Source organism: Equus caballus, chromosome 9, assembly GCF_041296265.1.
Source record: "Equus caballus isolate H_3958 breed thoroughbred chromosome 9, TB-T2T, whole genome shotgun sequence".
In the NCBI taxonomy this organism is placed as follows: Eukaryota; Metazoa; Chordata; class Mammalia; order Perissodactyla; family Equidae; genus Equus; species Equus caballus.
Window position 1 is genome coordinate 94,421,830 of NC_091692.1, and position 20,355 is coordinate 94,442,184.

At 50.2% G+C, this 20,355-nt stretch overlaps 1 protein-coding gene across 9 annotated transcripts in view; it reads right to left on the reverse strand.

Moving 5' to 3' along the window:
• Window positions 1-20,355, reverse strand: part of TRAPPC9 (trafficking protein particle complex subunit 9) — a 622,816-nt gene that overhangs the window by 115,994 nt on the left and 486,467 nt on the right. For all 9 annotated transcript variants that reach the window (XM_005613305.3, XM_005613304.4, XM_005613301.4 and 6 more), the window contains one exon: window positions 20,151-20,241. In XM_005613305.3, the coding sequence (XP_005613362.1) occupies window positions 20,151-20,241 (91 nt within the window). The remainder of the gene's footprint in view (window positions 1-20,150; window positions 20,242-20,355) is intronic.

The window sequence follows — 20,355 nt, forward strand, 5'->3', positions numbered from 1 at the left end:
ACTTGTTTCAAGCTAAAGGGCTGGTCCTCTGATAAAACTGACATCTCTGGGAGTGAAGGTTACTTGGCTGTTTTTTTCCAGCTGTTGGACTGGATCAACCGTCCAGTGACGAATCACCAGCAAAGGGCCTTGAGGAGAAGGATGTTGTCAGGAGCCGCCAGGAAAAGGTCAGGAGGCTGTCTTTGAAGTTGCCTTGTCAGGCTCAAGGTCCAGCTTCAAAGTGGCCCGGAGGCTGGCGCCTCCTTAAGGATCACTTCCTTTGCTGATTCCTCAAATGGGAAGGAGCTATTTTTTCCCCCAAACCTCTTAGTTCTGCAGTCTAAGCTGACCCACATTTGCTTCCAGACCTCTTTTCCTTCCTAAGAAATTAAACAGCTTAATTTCAAACACTCTCCCCTAAGCATCTGCTCTGTGCTTGTTTAGCACATTCTGAATAATGTGGGTAAGATGCAAAAAAAATGAAGGTAAAGTACAGCGAGGCCAACAGCCTACCCCATCTGACGGGGGCCTAGGAGGGAGAAGACCAGGAGGAAGCAGACCCAGTGCCAGTCCTACCAACACATAGCCCTGTGGGTGACGAGCGTGAGGCGAGGTGACCTCGGATGTCCCGGTCACGTCCATGCTCTCACAACTCTTGGCCTTGAGCATGTCCCACAGTCACGGCACATGCTGCACACAGCATCTCATTCCACCCTCAGCCCAGCCGGGCAAGACTGTCGTCAGAGGAAGAAGGGAGTGAGCACTTGGAGGTAGGATGACGTATGCAAGGTCACTCAGACCTGCAATGGGAAGCCGGAGCTTCTGCGTCCAGACCTGTGTCCCTCTTAAGGCTGATGGCTCCTGGGTTGGGGAGGGGTTGGCTGAGATACATGTGTCTGTGAGCGATGTCACCTGGAGGGAGATGCAGTCAGGCTGCCTGACCGGCCTGGCCCTCAGTCTGCTCAGCTGGACAGACGGGCTGGTGGGCAGCTGAGGGCAGGGGCCATGAAGGCAGTTGGTGTGGGGCACCAGCTGTCCCACTGAGCAGGGCAGCCGATGGACAGCGCAGTGCAGTTTGAGGAGAACGGCTCTGGGGGGCAGCAGCCCAGGGCTCGGGTCCAGCCTTGCTTCCTGATATCTGATCTTGGGCAAGTTGTCAAAACTTGAGCTTAGTTTCTCCGCCCACCAAAGGGGAAATGTCCTGTGCCTCCAGGCAGTCCCCGAATGCTGGCCCCAGAGGGAGGGCAAGGCCAGTGCCTGCTCCCTCCCTGCCCTGTCTCCTGACTGCTTGGTGACTTGTGTCCTGGAGTGAGGAATGAGCCACGCCCCTTCAGGGCCCCCACTGAGATGCAAACGTGTGTGGAGTGGCCCTTTCTACTTAGACTTCTTTCCAGAGCCCAGTTTGTTAAGCAAACCTAACATGGTCTGATCTGGGTTGTGACACCTCTGTGGCCAGGATAGCTTGCCTATGGGACCTTCTCCCAACTCCTGGCATGTGCCAGAAGCATGGAAGGAAGCCTTCAACGTGGTCCTAAAGCTCCCTCCTCTCACTGAGTAGCTGCAGTAATCCCACATGAGGTTCAGGGCCCTGAGGCCAAGCCCTACTCCCGTCTCAGTAAAAGCTTCCAAAAGTACCGACAAAGGATCATCTGGCCCATCTTCTCCATGAGAAAAAGCCACAGGAATTGGTTGAATTAAATGCAAAGAGGTAGGACCAATGAATGTCCCTTTCAGCTCTTGCTGAGTCCTGGCCTGGCTCAGCGCCTGGCACCATAACCCGACACGCTCAGAACACACCTCCCTGAATGAATGAAGGAACTGCTGAATGCGCAAGGAAGTGAGCAGATAAGCGAGCAGAGGAGGGACTACCCCACGGCCTGGCCTCTAAGGGTAATACCAGGCTCAGGAAAACAAAGAAGGGGTGCATTGGCCCTCACTCTCTCCAAGTGTCACCCTAGGAGCTCCCCCTACACTGGACAGAATGCTGCTTCCCCAGCCGGGATGTCCTCCTCCATCTGCAGGTGCCATCCCAGGGCGGCTTCCACACCTCGAGCACAGCCTCCTGGGTGGGTGTGCTGAAATATGCAGGTTCTGCACCTGCCACACCCGCCAGCCTCTGGGCCCCTTGGATGCCCAGGGCCAGGCCCTGAGGTGGGACTCAGCTCCTGGGGGATGAGAGGGGAGAGGAGAGGTGAGTGAGGCCTCTTCCTCCTGTGGGACTGCGCGAGGCTCAGTGCCAATCAGCAGGAGCTTCGTGAAGGCAGGCAGGCACCCACTCCCCATTCAAGTATCCTGCTGCTTCCCTCATTCACACATCCAGTCAGCAGATATGTCCTGAATGGGCCCTCCCCTTCCTTGTCTAGAAAAGATGTTTTTACCTTTGAGAAAGGCTGAGACATCAACGTTGTCAGTGTAGGGGAGGCAGGGGCAACCCCCTGACCACCACCACACACAGCCCCGACTCGCTCTGTCTCATTTGCCACCTGGGTTTGAAGGCTGCAGCTAAAAATATACACACCACTGCCGAGCACAGGGAGGGGCCTGCCTGAGCGTGGCCATGAACAGCTTTCTGTCCATGGCAGACTAGAAATAGAATCTGAGGTTTGGGGCAACAGCAACATTACCCAGGATTGCCAGAAAGCCCAGTGGTTCCCGGGCAGGACTCAGAGCATCAAGGGCCCTGGGGGCAGCATCACCCACCAGCAAGAGCTGAAATCTTGTCCCCACCCTAAGTCCTCCGTCCACCCAGGCGCAGCTCCATCAGGCACGCACGACTCCTTCTGTCTGCATGGGGCACATGGGCCTGGGATTCTAGCTACTTAAGAACAGGTCTTATTTCCCTAAAAGGCACCTGTGGGGTCAAGGGAGAAGAACAGACTGACATTTATTATCGGTTGTCTGCTGATCCCCACAGCCATCTCCTGGGTCTCAGGTCAAGATAGTCACTATGGTCACACTGGGGATCAGAATTGGCCACCCCAAAATGTGTTTCTTCAGCTTGATTATTTTTAAGGACAAGAGACTCTGAAAGAAACTTTGAACTTCCCCCTAACTGCCTAAAAGAATTTACGATAGAAGGCCTGTCTTCAGGTCAGACCATCACCATAGCTAACTCTGGGTATCCACAGCTGGGGAGGGTCCTTGCTAAGCCCATTCTTATCAAAGTTCTGTCTACCAAACGTTTGCTTTTCCATTTCCAGGTGAATTGCCTTCCTCCCCTTTGAAGTCCCAGATCACTACCCTAACATCCTCTTCTGTCTTTAGCTGAAAATGGTATTTAAGGTGGCGGCTTCAGCCATTCTGGCGAGTTACTCAACTTTCCTGGGTTTCTCCCACATATACATGTTATAAAGCTTTGTTTGATTTTCTCCTGTTATTCTGTCTCATGTCAATTTAATTCTTAGACCAGCCAGAAGGACCCAGAGGATAGAGGAATTGTCTCCCTCCCCCATAGTCACAAAGCTGAGACTTGAGCCCAGGTCAGCTGCCTCCCAAGTCCACACAGAGGCAGAGGTGAGGGAACAAGGGCCACGGTCAAGGTGGAGCTGGCCACTGCTCCCTGCTCCCATGGCTCAGCGAGAAGGCCTAGCATCCTGATGGCTCACCTACACTTCTCAGATGGAACTGGGTGCCCAGCTTGAGTCCAGATCTCGGCAGGTGTCTTCCTCCCTTCCCGAGAAAGCTGCATGGTACTCACTGGCAGCCCTCACTAGGCCTGATGCCCAGGTGCGAGGTCTCAGGAGAGCAGCTGCAGGCAGTCCCACGGCAGAGGGAATCAGAGGTCTGGATTTGATTTCTTGACTGGAGACCTTGGGCAAGTCACCTTCCCCAGCTGCATAACCCAGGGCTCTCGTTTGTAAACAAGGATGATACAATATCACCCCAACAGGGCCTTTCCAAGGATCTGATACAACATGGATGTGGGAGCACTTTGTGAGCTGAAAACCAGGGTACATACGCCTCCATCCTCAAGGACGGATAATGTGGGCATCAGTATCCAGCATCTTCTCAAATGAAGTGGGGGAATCAGAGAAATAGATCCTGTATCTGCACTCATAGAGGCTCCACTCTAGATGCTGAGACACGAAGTTATTTAAGAAGAACTTAAAGGCACCACCGGCCCAAGGGAACAGAGTTGGCACAGCTGACACATACAGAAGCACGCACGTGGCACACAGGCCGCACTTGCTGCATTTGTAGCAAGGATACCCAGTGCAGGGGAAAGGTGACATGGGCTGGGTGGCATGGGGAGAGTTCCATGGAGGGGCCCTGATCCTGGAGGATTTGTGGGTTAGAGAAGAGGAGGAAAGGCAGGCAAGCATGTTGGATGGGCCGGCGTGGGAGTGGATGTGATCCTCTGGCCAAGATAGGTTCCCTCCTTGGGGCTCCCACAGCACCTCTGGGTGGGAAGCAGCCTGTGAGCCATTCTGTGTGATGTGACAGAGCCACAGCGTGAGTGGCAGGGGAGGGGAGGAGTCTGCACCCTGAATGCCAGCCTTCTGGTCTTATCCTAGGCGACAGGGGCCGAGTGCAGGACCTGGGACAGGGAAGGGCCTTTACTGTTAGGACAGTTTTTGGCAGCGGCAAAAGATATGGTGATTGGAGGAAGAGGAGGCAGCGGCAGGCCATCCAGTGGGGAGACCTCTGCATAGCCAACAGACGGGTGAGAGACGGGGCTGGGATGTGGGGAAGCTGCTTGCCCCCAGCCAACCTGAACTGAGTTCACAGGGAGCCTGTGGCAGGCACTGCCACCCCCAGCCCAGCAGTGATGTCATTTGCCAGGGGGATGGCTTTACCAGGCAGAGCCCCCAGCTGTCTCGGCCTGTGTTTAGCAGAATAACAAACGCTGGGTTCTCAACAAAGGCCCTGTTTAACCGCCTTCGTTACCGGTGCTCCCCAGCGAGCAGCAGAAACTTGGGCAGCAGACTCCTCCCTCCCCTGAGTGAGCATCCCTGCCTGAAGTCCTTAGTGTGTCGGCTCCTTCAAGGAGCTGCTTACTCAGCTGGTGCTCAAGGATCTTTCTGTCCTGTCCTTGGCCGAGGCATCCAAGAGAAACAAGAGATCAGTTAGTCCTGGCTGACACCCATCCAGACATCCCATTCAATTACTCTTATCTCCAACAACAACATATATTTTCTCCCTCCAAGTCCTTCAGTACAAGGGTTTCAAAAGGCTGCACAATCCAGAGAGAAAATTTCCTGCAAAATGGAAGCACCAGGAGTTAAAAATTTTTATCTTGTAAAGAAACAATGGGAAAACGAGAGAAAGACTGAAATCTCTATCACTTATTTTTAGCATGTCGTATATCTTGAAATTCACTTTCTTATTTAAGGGACAGAAAACACCCAGGATGATGTGACATGAGCACATCCTGTGGTTGGCACTAGATAGATATTGATCCCAACCCTGGTTTTGTGACCTGGCCGGGTGACTGCAGAGCCCCAGGTCTCCATCCCTGCGGTGAGATGCCCCACCTGCTCCTCGGGCCTGCGGGGGAGCGAGCGAGACGGAGTTTGCAGAGCAGGTGGCCTCCCAGAGCCGCCCCTCCACAGCACTGGGAAGCCCCCTGCTGTTGTGCTCCTGATCCTACAGGTGAAATCTCAGTGAATGGCAGGGGCCTTGGACCGCCAAGTCCAGTATAACCAACCTTTGCAGCCCCGGACCTGGACAGCTGGATCGGGGCAGGTCATTTACCCATGGGGGCCCACCCCATCTGCCGGCGACAAAGGTGCTTTATGCCAGCAGTTGTTCACCTGCAGTGAAGCACTCTGTGCACATGAGCAATGGCGAGCAGGTGGCTACCGGCTCCCTAGGACGCTGAAAATAAGTATTGACAGGTCCAAAAGTGATGGTATGAGCTCTGGAGGAAACACGTATGTGAGCTTTGCCTGGAAACTCATGTGACACTCTGGAACCAAGAAGCCCACCAGGACCCGGGCATGACTGACCTCTGCACTAATTAGTACGAGTTCAAACCAGAGTCTAGATTCTCTCAATTTTGCTGTGATTAGGTGGCAGGAGAGGAGAAAACTCAAGGAGGCCCAGCTTGAGGAGAGGCGCCATCATCACAATTAAGGCTATCCCCGTGGGGTCTGACGGAAGAGGCTGCAGCAGCTGCTCTCAGGCCCCGAGTGTAAGCACCTCTATGGGTGATCAGAGATGTTTCCCCCAGTGGGAGTCTGCCCCCATCTATTTTTGTCTGGTAGGAACAAAGCCTTTCTCCCCAGCAAGCCTGTGAACTCCTTGAGGAAATGGACTGTTTCTCATTCATTCACTCACTCACTCACTCTCTCACTCACAGAACAAATATCTGTTGAAAGCTTACTACTTACCAGTCATTCAACAAGGATTTGTATTTGCCCACTCTCCGTCAAGTAAGGAATAGACCCCAGGGATGGGAGATGGATGTAACCTGGACCTCATTCCCTGTGAGCTCACAGACAGTAGAAGACAGGCACAGATCTTCATAGGGAATCAGAAAGAGCCACCATTGGCATGGAAGTGCAAAGTGGAGAGCAATGGAAGGAGTATTTGAGAGGAGGCTACAGTTTACCTGGGCCCGGAAGAAGAAGTAAGAGTGAACCAGCCAGGAAAGCCTATGAAGAGATGGCAAGGGAAAGGAAGATCATGGGCAAAGGCAGGCTAATGTCAAACACAGCCTGGCAGCCGCTTCCCGCCCCTTTCCTTCCCTTCCTGGATAATTCAGTTCTGAGGCCACTGGGCAGGGCGAGGGAAGGTGGACATGGTGGAGCAGGGAGGGTGTTGAGGGCATCTGCACAGTAGAGCCACCCTATGCGGGATCTGCCCTGTGTGGGATACCAGTCACTTTTGGTGAGAGGCTGAGATCCTGAGAGAGTGGAGGAGGGCTGGGCTGGAGGTGGGAGACTGGATACACACAGGGGAAAGAGAAATCAGTAAGTACGTTAAAGACAGTGATGGCCAATTTCTCAATGCCAAGGAAGTGAGGTGCAAGTGAGAAAGGGGATGAACTGGAATGACCCTTGCTGGTTGGGATGGAACTAGAGGTATCAGTGTGAACTTGCAGCTATCAACACACACAGATAAACAGAGATGTTAAGTATGTGTGTGTGTTTATATTTATGTATATGTGTGTATTTCCTGGCTCTGTCCTCTGAGAAGGCTGGGGAGTAGCAACACTCCAACAGGAATGACCATCCCTCATGTCAGGATCTTGGTTTCTAAGTACTAGTCTCCACTAAAGGGAATCAAGATGCCTTGGAAAGATGGACGATGTCAGGGCTGTAGTTCAAGATGAATCTGGAACATGCTGTGCCAGAAAGCAAGGAAGTATTCACAGAATGATGGACACACGTCAAGAGGCACAGAAGTTGGCTTGAAGGAGCTCCCATTGGTCAAATCTGGGACAATTCGAGCATCAAAATAAATAATGATAGTAAAATATTTTAAGCCATTGAATAAAATGGGAAATGACAAATCCATACAAATATAAATAAATGAACAAAGGAAAGCTTGATGAGGAATCAGATATTTACAGTTTCAAAGTACCTTCCCACAAAGCACTTATTGATCACAAAGAGGGGAAAAGGAACTATACAGTCAAGAAGGCTGGCAGACACCACTGTAATCAAATGACCATCATTGGTAATGGGACAAACGGAACTCATGGGCCACCTGAGAGATGTGAAGAGAAGGACACAGCACCACTTCCGTGACATTCCTGCCAAAGATACATACACTGAATCTAATCACGAGGACACATCACTCAAACCCAAGTTGAGGGGCATTCTATAAATAGCTGGTGGGGAAGATTTGACAGTGCCAAGGCAAGGAAAGTCACAGAAAGATTGAGGAATTGCTCCAGACAAAAGGAGAATAAAGAGTCTAATAAGTGAACACAACAAGTGATTCTAAACTAGGTCTAGATCCCTTCAGGAATAAGGGACACTACTGGGACTAGTGGAAAACTTCAATGGGGTCTCAGTATTAGATGATAGCATTGATGCTAATTTCCTGATTTTGCTGGCTGGGTTGTGGTTATATAAGAGAATGTCCTCATTTGTAGGAAACACACATTAAAGAATTTGGGGATGATGGTGCATCAGGCCAGTCACTTACTCTAAAATAGTTCAGAAAAAAAAGTACTTCTCACGAATGTACTTAGAACTTTTCTGCAAAGTGTGTGCATGATAACAAAATTATTTCCTTCTTTTTTTCTTTTTACTTCTACAGGAATGTATGTAGTGGAATATCTGGTTAGAATTTAGCAGACCCAGGCTTGAAATCCAGCTGTAGTCCACTAGCTTATTATGTGATTCCAGGAAGTGCAATATATCGGAAAAAAAGGTGGATTTTGAAATCACTGGGACCATGTTCAGTCTTCTCTTTGTCACTCACAGGCTGAACGACACTTTGCATTTCCTTTCCCCTAAAGCACAGGAATAATACTACCTACGTCAGAGATTTACTGTGAAGGTTACATTATTAATTCCTTCAGCAAATATTTATCCAGCATGCATTAAATGTTCCAGTGAAGTTCTAGGTCCTGAGAATATAGTGGAGAACAGATCCTTCCTCCATGGGGCTTCTATTCTAGTGCAACTGGAGAGACAAACAAGAAAAGAATCCATATATATATATATATATATATATATATATATATATAATGAGCTTTCAGAGAATTATAAGGATTGTGAAGAAAAATAAAGCAAGTAAGGCCTTCAAAAGTGATGGGAGGAGGGGGGAGGTCAGACAAGAGAGGGGGAAGAAGAGCTTAGATGGGAAGAGGAAGAAAAATAAAAATCAACACCCAAAACAAAACCAAGAAAGCACAGATCACAAAAGTCAAGACAAAAAAACTATAAAAACAAAGAGCACAACAGAACATATGACAGAAATAAGGCCAAACATACGTGCCATATCAAGGAATATAAATAGCCTAAACTCACTCATTAATGAAAAAGACTTAGAAGTTGGCTCACAAAGCAAAACTCACCTCTATGCTTCATCTAAGAGAACCACGTGAGGAAAAAAATTCTCAAATGTTTAAAACAAAATGATAGGCAAAGGTATACCAACCCAAGAAAGAGAAAGCAGGAATGGGAGTTACAGTATCAGACAAGGCTGAAAAAGGGCAAAAAACATTAAAGGAGACAGAGAAGGGTATATTAAATGATAAAGGCACAGCAAATTGAGAACAATTATGACATCTGTGCACCAAAGGCCATCAACATACATACTGCACATATTATAGGACATACACCACATCAGCGGACAGAAGTCTGCTCAGGGTGAAGAGGACCCACATTAGCAGTAATTGTAATTCATCTCTCAAAGTCCACACAGATCAAATAAGGGAGGATCTTAAAGACCTAAGCACAACATTAATAAGGTACAGCTAACTGATACATTTTCAACTCAATACACTTCAAACAAAGAATATGCCTTCTTTTTAAAAGTCTGTGGAGTAGTCACCAAAAAACTAACCACAAAGAAACCTCAGTAAATTCCAAGAGGTGAAAATACTACTGAACTGATTATAATGCCATTACATTAGAAAGTAATAACAAAATCAAAACAACTATAATTTTAACAACTCTTGGGACAAAAATGAAACATACACTAAAGTTACAGAATGCCTAAAAAATATCAAACATAAAAATGTTAAATATGATAACATGGTTAAAGCAGTAATAACAGGAAAATTCATAGCCCTAAATAATTACACTCTTAAGAGGAATTTTAAATAAATGAATTAAATATTGAACCCAATAAGTGATGGAAAAAAATAACACAATAAGTCAAAGTAAAGCAGAAAGTAGAGATTAATAAGGATAGAAGCAATCATTATTGAATTAGAAACGAGAAAGAGGATACCATTAATGAAGAAAGTAGATCATCTGTTAGCCAGCTTGATCAAGAAAAAGAAGAGGAAGCAAAATTATATAAAAGAAGAAATAAAAATGGGGAAATAACTTCAGGTAAAGAAGCAGTTAAAGGCCTACAGAAGTTTTCTCCTTTTTTTAATGAGCTATATAAGCCCGTTCCAAAGTTCCACAAAAATAAGAATGAAAGATGTTGATTTTGCAAGAAGAAAAAGTTCTAAAGATCTGTTGCCTAACAATATGAATATAGCTAACGCTACTATACACTTAAAAAGATGGTAAATTTATGTTATGTGTTTTTACAATTTTAAGTAAATAATAAGAATAGTAAGAAAACGACATTGAGGAAGGATTATCCAAGTACATATTAAAATACACTGTAAAGCCATGATAATCACAAGGGAGGCAGTGGCTCATGGGTAGACCAAATAGATCAAGGGAAGAGAGTCCAAAAATTTTCCTAAACATATGAGAAAAATGACATTGCTTATTAGTGAAGACAGATTATTAAATGACTTAGGGACAATTAGATAGCTTTCTAGAAAAAGAAAGGATGGATCCATGCCTTGCTCCTCTTATTTTAATAAATTCCAAATAAATAAAAGATTTAAATGTTAAAAAAAAAATGAGCCCATGAAAGCACTAGGAGAAAATATGGGAGAATTTTTAAAAAATAGAATCTAAATGAGGAAATCTTTCTAAGTATGATACAATAACAGAAAATATTTTCTAAGAGATTGCTGAATTTAAAATAAGTATCTTCCAGCTTGACTCACTCATGCGGGGATTGGCATACTTACAAGGATATTTGTTGTGACTATGTTTATAACAGCCAAAGATCAAAACAACGTAAGGTCCCTCAAAAGGTACAGAGTAAATAAATTACGAGACGTCTTATGAGGTCTCATGTGGCGGTTGGAGAGAAATGTGGCAGCTCTACCCTATTGGTATGGCATGATGACCAAGATGTGTCGTTAGCTCTCCCGTGCCACCCCTGAGGAGAGGAATCCACAGGCTGCGTCTGCAGAGAGAACCCCAGCTGGGAGCCGTGGCAGCTCCGGAGAGGACCGGGGTTAGGAAGGAGACTTACTCTCCATTGCATAGTTCTTTGCAGCTCCTAAATTTTGAAGCACGTTTGCACATGATTTATCTTTGCAAAATAAATAAACCAAACAAACGCTGCCTGCACGGCCTCATGGAGGTGACGTGTTAGGGGCAGAGCCTCTCCCTCTGAGGCGGTGGCACAGACAGAGGGGCCTAGCTGGCGAGTCAGGCCTGGAATCACTCCTCACTCTGCCACTCATGTGCTGCTGACGGTGAGCTGATCTGACTTTCGAACATGGCACCTGCCACTCTGTGCAGGTTTCAGAGTGCTTTTCTTCACCTTTTCTCACAGCTTGAAATCTCCACTTGCGCCCGCCCACTTCTCAGCACTGGCGGGATGGTGAGCTGTGCAAGCCTTTATACCATGTCTCTCATCTCCGGCTGCAGGACCTGTCCTGGTCCCAGGAGCCAGAGGGCACCGGGAGCACACCAGTGCAGCACAAACCACACCAGGGGGGCACGAACCTGTAATTTCTTGGGTTTGGAGATGAAAGATGAAAGGCATGGACCTGTGTCCCATTCTCCCACAGGCACAGACAGACTGCAGAAATCCTCTTCCAACAAGAGGGCATCTCTTAAAGAAAGAGGCAGGCAGCTGGAGGGGGAGAGTAAAAGCTGGGGCACCCCAGGGGCAGCCCCCTCAACCTTAGCACTGACCGGCACACAGAAGGTGCTCAGTAGCTGTTTGCTGGGTGGACAGGTGGATGGGTGGGGGGGGGGGGGTTGAATGGAGGGACGAGTGGACAGAGGGATAGGTGGAGGGGTGGAGGGTTGGGTGGTTGGGTGGATGAGTGGGTGGTTGGGTGGATGAGTGGGTGAATACACAGGGATACCAGTATGAATCAGAATTCTAGAAAAGTGCTTCAAGACTAGTCTTGAGGTTACTGCTGATTTCCTGGGGAACCATGGGTCAGTCCATCAGCCTCTCTGAGCCTTACTGTCTTCCTTTATAGAAAGAAGAGGACAACACATTGTTCATTGCCTTCATTGGAGGCCAAGGGCAACGGTGAACACCCACAACTGAGTCAGGGGAAGCTGCTGCAGCATCCTGGGCTGGACAGGATCACCCCCTTCTCCAATGGCACCCTCACTCCATTACCTTCTGGTACGTCTGTCCCCTTCTCCCTGAGAACAGAGAGGCTGAGCGAGAGTCACAGATATGGGTCCTGCCTGGGCCCCTCTCACAACCCCTGCCCCCGAGGCTAGAGGCTGCAGAGCTCGTTCCTGCACTGGCTCCCCCAGCGCCAGGTTCCTCTTAGTGGGATCCAGGAAGCCTTACGGAGCACCTCCTTCACCCTGCCCCACAGAGTCACTGCTCCCAGGGAGCTGCAGTCCCGGAAGGAGTCAGACAAGTGAACAGGCCAAGACAACGCAGGTGGTAAGAGATGTGATGGGGTGGGAATGTCAGAGACAAAGGCTTCCTGCGGGGAGGATGTCTAAGCTGAGTCTTGAAGGGACAGGCAGAGGTATTTCAGGTGGGGGTGGGGCGGGGCTGGGGGAAGTTTTAATCCACTTGACTTACAGCTGGGTTACATTCCTGTCCTTTGTACTTAAGCACTCTCCAGGGACCTCTGGCCCCGGGGATCAGAGTCTCTGGTCTGGCCCTGCAGCCGCTGTCAGGCTGCATTCTTTCTTGGCACTGGGACAGGACAAAGGGCCAGGGCTGGGCCTCCCTCAGCATGGCACCCCGCACCTGGGACAGAGCACGCCCTCCAACTGGCTGCCACATCACAGAGAATCCAGAGGGACCCATGGCTGATTCAGTTGCTCCTTGCCAACGGAAGTGTGGATCAATCCAGCCATCCTGGAGGCCACGCTGGCCACACGCACACGAAGCCTTCACGAATCACACGCACGTCGCACCAGTAACTCTGCTTGGGAACTGATCCGGGGTCACAAGGGCAGATGCCAAGAATGTCTACCTTGGTCTTACGAATGGAAAAACTGGAAGCCACTACTAACCAATCAGAAGGGATCAATCACCGAAGCACATCTGGGCACATCAGCATGGAACTACTTAAATCCCGTGGAAGAATGACATCTAAGGACTTGGGCTCAAGTGGCCCTGACCCTCTGTGAGGACAGACTTCATTCACTGACTCCTTCACGCAGTCAGCAGACACCGAGCACCCACCAGGAGCAGAGGGCGCTGTCTGCCATCTCACAGCACTCACCAGGCAGCGGGGATTTGAGGAGAAAGTGCATGAGAGGGTAGGGGACGCCCAGGAGGACACACAGCTCAGGTGTGGGGGTACGAGAGTGTGGGGGTGCGGGCACCAGGGAAGGCTCCCTGGAAGGACCGAAGTGTGGAGGAGAGCTCCAGGTGAGGTTATGCGGGCACTGAGAGACAGGCCTAGAGGAGAGGGAGACCGTGGCTTCCTGGAAGGACCGAAGTGTGGAGGAGAGCTCCAGGTGAGGTTATGCGGGCACTGAGAGACAGGCCTAGAGGAGAGGGAGACCGTGGCTTCCTGGAAGGACCGAAGTATGGAGGAGAGCTCCAGGTGAGGTTATGCGGGCACTGAGAGACAGGCCTAGAGGAGAGGGAGACCGTGGCTTCCTGGCAGGAGGGCGGCCAGTGGAGGGAGTTTGGGGTGTGCACCACGGGGAAGACAGCGGTGGGAGAAGAGCGGGGCTGTGGAGGCTGCAGAGGCAGGCGGTGACAGGTCGGGAGGGCCTTCTAAACCACGCTGAAGACACTGGGGTCTATCCTTAGGACTACAGGAGCCACAGAGGGGTTTTAAGTAGGAGCATGACACACCAAGGGCAAGCTTGGGAAGGAGGGGGACACAATCAGGGTCACGTTTGGGAGGGAGACTCGGGCTGTAGTGAGGACCTCAGATCACAAGGACCAGATCAGAGCCGGGGACAGCAGTTTGGGGGAAAAACTACCTAGTCTTTTCACTCACCAGTTTCTCCCATAAGACACATAACAATGCTTATTCCAGTGGGTTATTATGGAGAATAAATAAGGTGATACAGAGAGGTGCTTAACACAGCTCCCAACACCCTGCAGTAAGCGCTCCACAAATGCAGCTATTCTTCTGGGGAAAATTAGCACAATTAAGCAGGCTCCCAAACATTATTTTTAAACTAGGATGTTTGGGACCAAACAGAAGACTGAGGGGGGCAGAAGGGAAGTGGGGGAGGTAGGAGAGGAGACAGACAGGCAGCCCAGAAGGAACAGGCTCTGGAGCCCGACCCCGCCCGGGCCGGCCGAGCCCCTGGGCAGGCGAAGCTCTTAAGGTGCAGTGCCCGTCCCCAGAGACAGACATCGGCCTCCGCTCAGGGCTGTGAGCACGGAGAGCGGCACGCAGAACACGCCTGGCACAGAGAGGGCCCCGAAAGTAGAGCTGCAGCCCACAGACGGAAGGACCGTCGGGGCCTGTTGATCCCACAGGGCCGTCCTGGAAGGCGAGGGTGTTAGCTGTGGCCTGGGGCTTTTTCTTTGTATATGGGATTTTGTTTTCACTTTTTTCCATCAGAAAATACTACATTCATACTCTTCATACATTTTTTCCTATTCTTCTATTCTTTATAAATTTATATATTTTTATTTGGAAAAGATGCCAAAGAGACAGCGATATAGCCCCGTGGTCTCCCTGCACCCATTGCCTGGCCAGCTGGGTCTCAAACAACATGGCCACTAGCCATAACTGGGCCCCAGGTGAGGGGTCCCTGGCTTGGCTGACCAGCCTCTCAGGCTCGCCCAAACCACCCAATTAGCCTGGCCCAGCAGACACAGCCTCATCAGCGGCCTTAGTGCTGACTGACACCTCTGCCCGGAGCACATGTTTGGAGACGCAGGCTGTGCCGGAGAAATCCACAGCCCAGTGCTGTTGCTAAGTTACCTTGGAAGGAGGAAGAGGGTCAGTGGGCAGGCTCAGCTGCCAGGAAGGCCTGGGCCACACACAGCCACATGCAGCTGCCAACTCCCCTGCTGGATGGGACCTGGTCCTCAACTCCCTCTCCCACGGCGTCCAAGATATAATTACATCTGGAGACTTGTTGCAGCCATTTGGCATGAATCTCACGTTAGAAACAAACAAGCACACCTCCCCACCAAGACCTCGCCATTACACAATTTGATGAAAGGACACTTTGCAGGAGTGGGGGCACGCCTCCCTGCCAAGTCCCAGAGCCAATCCTCAGAGGCACTGGACATCTGGCTGCCTGGCACTCCCAGATCCAGACTCCTGAAAGGAGCAGGCCAAATGCAGAAGGTGCCACCGAGACAGAAGGAGCAACATTCAGACACAATGGGCCCCACGGTGCCTTCCAGGTGGTTCTGTCCCCAACGAGGCTGTGAGCCTTGTCCCCAAGCACCCGGCTGGCTCCTTCGCAACAGGGTGGCTACAGAAGTCAGGTTCTGGTTCCGCCTCTCACCTCTGCTTCCAGGACACCGGCACAAGCTCCCACCCCGTGCACACCAGGCTGTGTGTGGATGGCCTGTTCACTGCCCAGGTCTCCCACCTGCACCAGGAAAGTCTCAAAGGCAGGATCAAGTTTCACTTATGTTTGGGTCCTCCGCACCTAGGACACTGCCAACTGATGAGCACTAGATAGATATTTACTGAATGAATGGATAAATCCATCAATCGAAGAACATACACAACCCACGTAACCTTAGGCAATAGAAACCCCCTGAGTCCATTTCCTAATTTGTAAAAAGGAAATGGTAACGATGACCTCACAGACTTGCATGGTTTGGACAAACTGCATGGCAATTTTGGGCACAGTGTCATGCTCCCCAGATTGAAGGGTGCATCATTCTCTCTGAGGCAGGGCAGTGGGGTGCCCCACACAAGTTATCACATGACCATTGCCTCCTAGACAGGCATTACCCTCATGCCTGAAAGAACTGCCTGCACACCACATCTTGGGACTCAAGCTCAGAGGTAGGATTTGCCTGGTGGTTATTTGGAGAATGTGTACTGAAAATATCTACTCCATAATGTAGCCAAAACCTAGTTTGTATTCACAGGCTGTTAATGAAAGATAGCACAGACCAATCACTGATGTATCTAAGAAGCTATAAAGAGAAAAGTGTTATCAGCTGAAGAACGTAGAAGGGGGCCCAGCAGTGGGACTTTTAAAGCCGCATGTCTAAAAGCTTAGCCCCATTAGTCACCACAACCCAGTATCTATGGAAACGACTGGAAACGGCCCTCAAAACAGACAGTCTGCTGGGCTCTGCAACCCACCTGCTGGCCCCCATCTTCCCACCTCCCCTGGTTTGCAGCACCATTCCAGACGGAGACAAGAGGCATCTAGGAAGCTCTAGCTCAATGCTGACTGGAGGTCCTGTCCTGGGCGCCGCCCCAGCTCTATCCTGGCCCTGTCCCGGCCCCTGTCCTGCTTTGCCTTTGCATGTTCCCCAGAAAGAGCACACGTGGTCCTGGATCCACCCCCAGAATCTCAGCTTCTTCCTCTCCATGACCGCCACATCCTGACGATTCCAGTGGTCCCCCACCGGCTCAGGCCCACACCTGTCTCTGAGAGGCAAAGGAACATGCTCTTGCTGGGATCATGGGCATCTCTTCAAACCTTCACTGAGGATTTGATGCCCTCAGCATCTCCAGCTTACAAATGAGAAGCAAAGGCCCAGAAACCTTGACAGCATGGCTGAGTGAAGTCGCACCATGTGGAAGGAGCAGAGGCAGGACCAAACGCCAAGCCCGCCCATGCCACGAGACACCATCATCATCACACAGCAAACACTCACAGCTTTGCTCTCTGCCATGATCCCATAAAATATTAACAACTTCCGGGAATCCTTGCTGAGCGAACGACCCCAAAACACAGAAAAGGCTCTGTGTTCAAACCACTGCATCTAACTTATATAACAGTAAGTATCTGAAGACAACAGAAACAGCCAATGACAGAACAAGTAGGAAGTTATCTTGCATCCATTTGGTGAAATACGGTGAGGCCTTTAACAGCAAGTGTAAGGCAGGTAAGGCAGGTTTATAACATGGGAACATTTATGTCTCATCAAGTATAAAAAAGGACACAAAAGTACAAATACAGTATGATCACATCTATAAAGAAAATTTAAATTTGGGGATAGCAAAAAGACTTAGAAACGCACAAAAATGAAATGAAATAGAAGTTGTTTGGGAGGTGGGAAAAGGGTAATTTTTCTCTGTCCAACTTTTCTGAATTTTCCCTAGCTTTCTACAATGAGAGTATATGACTTTTATGAAGTGATCCAGTGGAAGGGTCAAGACTCCAGTGCGAGGAAATCTCTGTTTGGACCTGGGTCCGTCACCTCGCAGCAGGGCCGTGCTGGACAAGACCCACCAGGCCAAACCACAGCATTCTCATTTGGAGGAGGGAGATGTACAATGCACTGGGGCTCAGAAGGGACCATGCGAGTCCTTGCACCTTGCCTGGCACATGACATGCACTTGCAAAATGGTTATTTTTATTTATTTAAGTTTTTTATTTTTTATTTTTTGGTGAAGAAGATTAGCCCTGAGCTAACATCCATGCCAATCCTCCTCTACTTTGTATGTGGGGTGCCTCCACAGCATGGCTGATGAGTGGAGCAGGTCCACACCTGGGATCTGAATCTGAGAACCCAGGCTGCCGAAGCGGAGCACATGGAACTTTAACCACACAGCCCCAGGGCTGGCCCCCCAAAATGATTAGTTTTAAATAGCAGGCTTTATCTTTTTGAGCTGCCCATAGGAGCCTGCTCTGAGTCAGAGAAAGAACTCTGTCAGCAGAGGCCAAGTGGGCCAACGTTTGGAAGCTCAAGACGACCCGTCAGGCAAGCAAGAGCCTGCCTGGGCCAGGCAGCCTGTGCAGGGAGATCTGAACCGCCTCAGGTCAAGGGGCTTCTTGAGAGGTACAGATTTAATTCCTCCTCTGAGGGGGCCCCAGAAAAATTGTTAGGAGAGCCCACGTCATGGGGTGGGGCCCAGGTTAGAGGTGAGGAGCCAGCAGGCCCCAGGATGTCAGACCCACTGCAGGGGTGGTATGGAGGGTGTAGGCAACGTGCATGGAGCCCAGCGACGAGGACCCTGCCCCGCTGAGGATGGACAGGGGGCTAGGGAGGCCAGCACTGGCAGGAGGGAGACAGACAAGGCTCACCACCGTCTCCCACGGGCCACCACAGTGGAACTACGCTCACAACAGCAGTGAGAAAGCCACCTCAGAAACCCAAGTTCCCACAATGCCCACGTCATGATCTACAGTCATGCATACAATCAACAAAAAAGCTCAAGAGCTTTAAAAATGTTCGTGTCTTTTGACTCAGTAACTCCAAAACTACAAGACTGGTCTAGTCAGAAAATCAAACAAAAATTTGTACGTAAAGATGTTCCCTGTAAACAGCCAGATATGGTAATAGTTAAATTCATTATGACTCCCGATCAGGAAAATACTGTGCAGTGTTTCTGGAGAATGTTTATGCCATGAAGACAGGAACTGGGCCATGGCAGGACGCCGCTGGGAGACTGAAAGTGTAGCACGGAGCTGCCCACTCAGCTGCCAGGAAACGGCTCGAGGCCTCCCAGCAAGGCCTCTCGGCAGAAATGCCTTTCAGGTCTTCATTTGATTTTTTTTAAAGTCATGCATGACTTTATGAAAATTATGAAAAGCTGCATTATTTGCCAACATACTGGTGTGCAGGTGATGTGTGACTATGACAAGTGACAGATCACTCACAGCTGCGGAACAGAAAAGGGAAGCACCTGCAAGGAAACCAAGGCCCACACAGCAAAGGGACCTCTGACCTGTCCCAAGACCCCTCCCAGGGGTCTCCGGATGAGTCAGACCCTCCTCGGGCTCACTCCAGGGCGTGGCTGCAGCGCGACAGCTGGTGCCTTGGAGAATTTATTTCTTCTCACTGACACAACACATTAGTACAAGTTTTACTTCATTTTGTGTCACAGGGCTGGGTCCCCGGGGCCTGTCTCAGCCCTGAGGGGAGGGGGGTTCTGGTGGTTGACCCTCCTCAGCTGCCCACATCTGGCGGAAGCAGCTGACTGTGCCCAGGTAATCACAAGGTACGACATTCCAACCCAGAAAAGTGCCTGTGCTGAGGGCAGCCCCCAGAGGTGCACACGGTGACCCCTCTGCAGAAACACCGTCCCTTCCTTCCACTCGGGCTGGATCTCGAGGGGAAGGAGATTCCACAGAAGGAGCCGCCTGGGTGGAGAAGGCAGTCCACTCCCAGCTGCCATGACAGCTGCGCATGGACTCCCCACAGCCTTGCCCTGTGGGAGCTGCGCGCCCAGCAGAGGGGAGACGCCCCCAGGCAGCGTAAGGGGCTCTCACAACTGATGGGGGGAGGGGATGCCAGGAGAAAGGCTTTTCTCTTTAAGCCCCTGGGATAGTTTGCGTGTGTCTCTAGCATGCAAAAGGAGATTAAGCTTATGAATTAACTGGAGAAAAGACCAGATATTAATTTACAATGATTTCCGGGGTAGAGAAAAGAAGGAAGATACATATGTGTTAATAATCGACTGTTCACATTTGACCCCAAATAAGATTACATGACGAAATCGTTTCCAGAGAATAAGAAAATCTTCCACTTCAGTAAAAATACTACGCTTAGTTTGTTTCTCAACAGGATATTTTTTACTGCTATTTAGAAACACCCGGACTGGAGTAAAAGTTCCTGGGTGCCACAGGAAGTAAATGCTCAAATACATTAAACGTTAAATAAAATCATGGTGATCTCTCAAGGGTTGAGCGCCAAGTTGGGTTTAGTTACCCCACACGCTTCCACACTGACAACGTGAAAAGCTTCAAAGCTCACCCACCAGAGTGAAGTAAGAGCAAGGATGTAACCCCCTCATTCTCTTCCACCACTCCACACACACAAGATCCAGAAATATCTGCAGGAGATACGCCCATCTGGACAAGCCACCGTGAAGGACGGCCGACTCGACAGCAACGGGCACCCGCGAGCTATCGCGACATCCTTCCCCGCATCTGGGTTTTGAGGGCACTGAACCCCTTCCCAAGTTTGTGCTGACAGGACACACCTGAGGTGCTGAGCTCACGCGAGACGCAGATCTGCCTGTGGCCAGTCGGCCGACAGAGATGCCAGCACGTGAAGACGCCGACACAGCATGGCGAGCTCCTCTCCCCACAAGGTTTCCCGTGAGGACCTCAGCACGTACTGCCAAGAATGTGCTTGCACATTTCGAGAAAAGAAGCGCATTCATCCAGAGGTGTTGGGCGGGTACTCACCCCACTGCAGAGGCGCCAGCTGCAGATGCTCCAGGACCAGCTGGTTCAGGAGTCCTTCTACACTCGCCTCGCCGGTGCGCTTCAGAGAGGGGTGAGCCTCGGTCAAGGAAAATCCAGCTCCTGCTGAGCCCCAGGGACAAGAGGACACATTCCAGAAGTTTCTAGACAGAGGCTGGGAGATGGGAAGCCGCCCCCGCGGATATAT